At 36.4% G+C, this 4768-nt stretch overlaps 1 protein-coding gene across 1 annotated transcript in view; it reads right to left on the bottom strand.

Annotated features, from left to right (window-relative positions):
- Positions 1-4768, bottom strand: part of LOC102480870 (vomeronasal type-2 receptor 26-like) — a gene marked incomplete at its 3' end in the record, with an annotated part of 121820 nt that overhangs the window by 30577 nt on the left and 86475 nt on the right. The window contains exon 8 of the mRNA XM_006170758.1: positions 3204-3495. Coding sequence (XP_006170820.1) covers positions 3204-3495 — 292 coding nt within the window. The remainder of the gene's footprint in view (positions 1-3203; positions 3496-4768) is intronic.

Genomic DNA, 4768 nt, shown 5'->3' on the forward strand with positions numbered 1-4768 from the left:
TCCTGATTCAATCTTGGTAGATTATATGCATACAGGAATTTGTCCATCTCCTCTATGTTCTCTTGTTTGTTGGCATATAGTTGCTCATAGTATCCTGTAATGATGTTTTATAGTTCTACTGAGTCTGTTGTAATATTTCCTGTTTCACTATGTATTTAATTTATCTCATTAATCTTTTCAAAGAGTCAGCTTTTGTTTTTATTTATTTTCTGTATCTTTCATTTATTGTCTATTTTAAGAATTTATATTCCAGTCTTTACTTCTTTGTTTCCTAGCATATTTTTGTTGTTGTTGTTATTGTTTTTCTAATTCCCTGAGGCATGATGTTAGATTGTCTTTTTACCACCTTTCCATCTTTTTATTATGCACACTGATTGCTATGAATTTCCTTCTTATGATGACTTTTGCAGTGTCCCATAGGTTATGGAAACTTTTGTACTCATTATCATTTGTTTCTTTACATGTTTTGATTTAGACTTAATTACTTCAGCAGTTGAGAAGTCATTCAGAAGTAGGTTGTTTGGTTTCTATGTGTTTGTGTATTTTTGAAGAGTTTTCCTAAAATTAATGTCCAGTTTAGTTCCATCATGATCAGAGAAAATGCTACCTATATTTTCTATGCATTTGAATTGATAAAGACTTGATTTGTGTAGTATCAAATGGTCTGTCTTTGAAAAGATTCCTTGCTAGGGTGAGAATAATGTATATTTTTGGTCTTAGGCTGGACAGCTCTATAGGTGCCTGTCAAGTCCATTTGATTTATAATATAATTTACATCCTGTATCTCTTTTCCTATTATTTTGTCTAGAAGATCTGTCTTAATAAGATAATGGGGTCTTGAGATCCCCAACAATTATAGTGTTGTAACCTAGCTCTCATTTTAGCTTTAGCGGTCTTTCCTTTATGCATTTAAGTGCTCCTGAGTTGAGTGCTTAGATATTTATAAGTGTTATGTCTTCTTCATGAATTATGCCATAAACTACTATATAATGCCTTTTTTTGTCTCTTCTTGCAGTTTTTGTCTTAAAACCTGTTTTATCTGAAATCAGTATCATGACACCAGCACTTTTTTTATTTCCATTTACATGGAATAATTTTTTCTAGCCCTTCACTTTTAGTCTATGTCTGTCTTTATCCATAAGGTACATTTCTTATAGGCAATAGATAGAGGGTTTCTATTTTTTGTTTTGTTTTGTTTTTATCCATTCAGCCAGGCTGTGTCTCTTGATTAGTGTGTTTAATGCATCAATATTCAATGTTATTATTGATATATCTGGACATGTTCCTATTATTAAGTGAGTCATTTTTTTGGTTGGTTTTTTTTTTTGTTCCTTTATATCTGTCTGTCTGATGTTAGTTTTCCTGGTATAGCACTCCCTTCAGAACTTTTTCAAGAGTCGATCTGGAGCTGGTAAATTCTTTTCGTTTTTGTTTATCCGAGAATATGTTTATCTTTTTTTCTTATATAATCTCACCAAGTATAGTAATCTTGATTAAAATAGCTTTTTATTTAACACGTTGACTATAGTTCCCCATTCTTTCCTTGCCTGTATTGTTTCCGATGAGAGTTCCCATGTTAACCTGATGGGATAACATTTGTAAGTAACTTGACTTGATTTATCTGTTGCCAATTTTAGTCTTGCCTTTGTCTATGGTTTTGTTCAATCTGGTTATACTGTGTCTTGGAGAAGATCTTGGGTTGATTTTACATGGGGTCCTTTGTATTTCTTGGGTCTAGATTTTTAAATGCCTCTCTAGATTTGGAAAGTTTTCTTCAAGGATTTTATAAAATAGATTATCAATGCCCTTATTATTTTCTTTACTTTCTTGGATAACAATTGTCTCAATATTTGGGCACTTTATGGCATTTACTATTTCTCATATATTGTCCACCTTTTTCTTGTTAATTTTCTCAGTCTTCTTGATAATTATTTTAGGTTAGAGGTGTAGTCTTCTATACTCAGGATTACATCTTCTGCATGATCTAATCTGCTTTTAATATTTTCGAGGGAGGTCTTTATTTCCTGTATCACTATCTTCACCTCTAACAATTTATTTTGATTCTTTTTCTTCTTCCTCTTTTTAAATTTTTTTGGTGTCTGTTTCTTCTTTCAAATTGTGAAAGGAGTTTCTCATCTACTGGATCTCATTGCCTCTTTTCTCTTGTAACTTATTTAGTTTAGTCACAATAAATATTCTGAATTGTTTATCTGACATTTCCACAAGTCCCATTGTGTTGTATGTGGATGATGTGGAATTGATGTTTTCCTTTGGGGAGAAGATATTTTGTTGGTTGCTCATATTTCTTGTGCCTCCACAATGGTTTCTAGTCATTTGGCGATTTATATATTCCTTTCTAAATACTTTGACTTAATTCTGAGTGTCAGAGCATGTGGGAGTAGGTGATTGGTGATCTCCCTGCAGCTCTGCCTCCCTGATTCTCACCAGTAAGCTTCACTGATGTCCATGATCTTGGATGACTCAAAGTTCTTTCCATTTTTGGGGACCAACAGTTAGCGTAATGGCTATGTTGCTGGACTCCCACATAGTCGACCGCGGTTCGAGTCCCGGCCCCAGTGGCATAAACTCACGCCAGGCGCGTGTGCGTGCATGCCCAAGATCCCGAGAGGAGAAAGGAGGAGAAGGGATTGTGGTGTGACCATCCCCCATGGGGGGTGATTCCTCTCTTCCTGTCTCTATGTCTATCTCTGTCTTTCTGGCGAGCACACACGCCCTATAGCAAAAACCCTCCCAAAAAAAAAAAAAAAAAGAAGAAGAAAAAAGAAAAGAAAAAAAATTTAAAAAATAAAAAGTTCTTTCCATTTTTTAGTTCAAAGACAAGTGTGGGAGGGCATGATCTATGGTTCTTCCAGCTGCAAGCAGCATGCTGTACAGCAAGTGCATTCTCTGCAATGTGTCAACCATACATCTTTGAGTTATCAGAAGTCAATATACCCAGCAGTGGGGGTTGGATGCATAGATCATGACAGAAATTTGGGTGGAGCTTCACATATTGCTTTGCTCTTATTCTTTCTTCCCCATACTTGCCTTGTGAATAATTTTATGCTGTATGGAATTCCCTGAGATCTGTTTGTCACTTTAAGGGGCATGTAAAGCCAGCTGTTACATTGTGTTGTTGGATGTAAGATAAATGCATTAGGAGGGATCCAAATATTATTCTACATAATTAACAACCCACTTACTTGTGGAATTTTGTAGAGCTCCAAAAGGGTTCCAATTTGGACTGAGAATGTCGGCAGCTCTCCTGCAATGACAGCAACAGGTTGTTTCTGAATCTGACAGTAGAAGTTAGGCAGGTTTTTATTCCTTCCAGAGAGCAAATACAGAGCACTCTCAAAGGTCCTTTGGTCACTGGAAATGGTATTGTAGAGATCATAACCCAAGGAAAGGTTGTGGGGCAAATAGAGACTCTTGTTTATCTCCTCAATGGCAAAAAGAAAGGCCAATACATACTGATAGTTCTGCCAATGCCACCTAAAGAGAGAAGAAATCATTGGGAAATATAGTCAAGTCATTATTCAGAGTAAACTCCTCAGTCAAGGCAAGAGAAACAAAGGGTTATATTTAGGCTGCTATTCAGAGTTTCTCCTGCACTGACTTATTTATTTGTTTATTTTTTAGAGAGAGAAAGAGAGAGATTTTTGATATAGGGCATGTGTGCTTGCTGGAGAGAAAAAAAGAGAGAGACAGAAAGCAAGATATCACTGCCCAAGGGAGATGACCATGTCACAATCACTTCTCCTCATTTTCCTCTTGGGATTTTTGATATGGACACACATATGCTTGGCATGAGTTTTAAGCTGCTGAGTTCAGGACTTAAACCATGGTTGACTATAAGGGAGCCCATTGATGTAGCCATTATGCCATCTGCTAGTCCTGTGTATTGGTATTTGAAGCTGTTTGAAAATTTTTGCAGGGCTCTGGAAAATAATGAAATGGATCTTGTCCTCTGCTTGAGCGAATTGTTTAAAAACAGTCAAAAGTTCTTACGGGCATTGTGAGTGGACGAAGCCACCTTTTAGCAGAATGATGATGCTGTCACCTGAACAAACTCGATATTAGAAGAGAGTACTTTATGTATAAAGAAGACAGAAATATGTGAATTTCCCAAAAACTTACAAATATAACTACCATACAACCCAGCAATTTCACTCTTGGGACAAAAGATGGAGAAACAACCAAAGGAAGACTTACACATTCATGTTTTCTGCAGCATTATTTGCAATTACTAAGAATGGAATCAATGTGAAGGTCCAATAATGAATGAATTGAAAAGTTGTGACACATATAAACGATGGCTACTACTCAGCCATAAAAAGCAATGAGACTGTGGCATTTGATAGAAAGTTGGAAAATATGGAAGAGTTAATGCTAAGTGAAGCAAGCCAGACTATGAAATACATTGTATGCCTCAACGTTAAATATACCAAATATTTGCACTCTATGGCAGTAACAGAAAGATTGGATGGTATAACAGCAGGGAGAGAAACTGTGGATACTAGAGACAGTATAGGAAGGAATGAGTAATATGCTCAATGGGATCAAGAAAGAGATCAGAAAGAAAATTCATTAGATACAAAAAAAAAAAAAAATCTTGGGAACCAGCAGTTAGCGTAATGGCTATGTCTCTGGACTCCCACATAGTCGACCGCGGTTCGTGTCCCGGACCCAGTGGCTTAAAACTCACGCCGGGTGCGTGTGCGTGCGTGCCCAAGATCCCGAGAGGAGAATGGAGGAGAAGGGATTG

Source organism: Tupaia chinensis, unplaced genomic scaffold (genome assembly GCF_000334495.1).
Source record: "Tupaia chinensis unplaced genomic scaffold, TupChi_1.0 Scaffold148894_1, whole genome shotgun sequence".
Taxonomy (NCBI): Eukaryota; Metazoa; Chordata; class Mammalia; order Scandentia; family Tupaiidae; genus Tupaia; species Tupaia belangeri.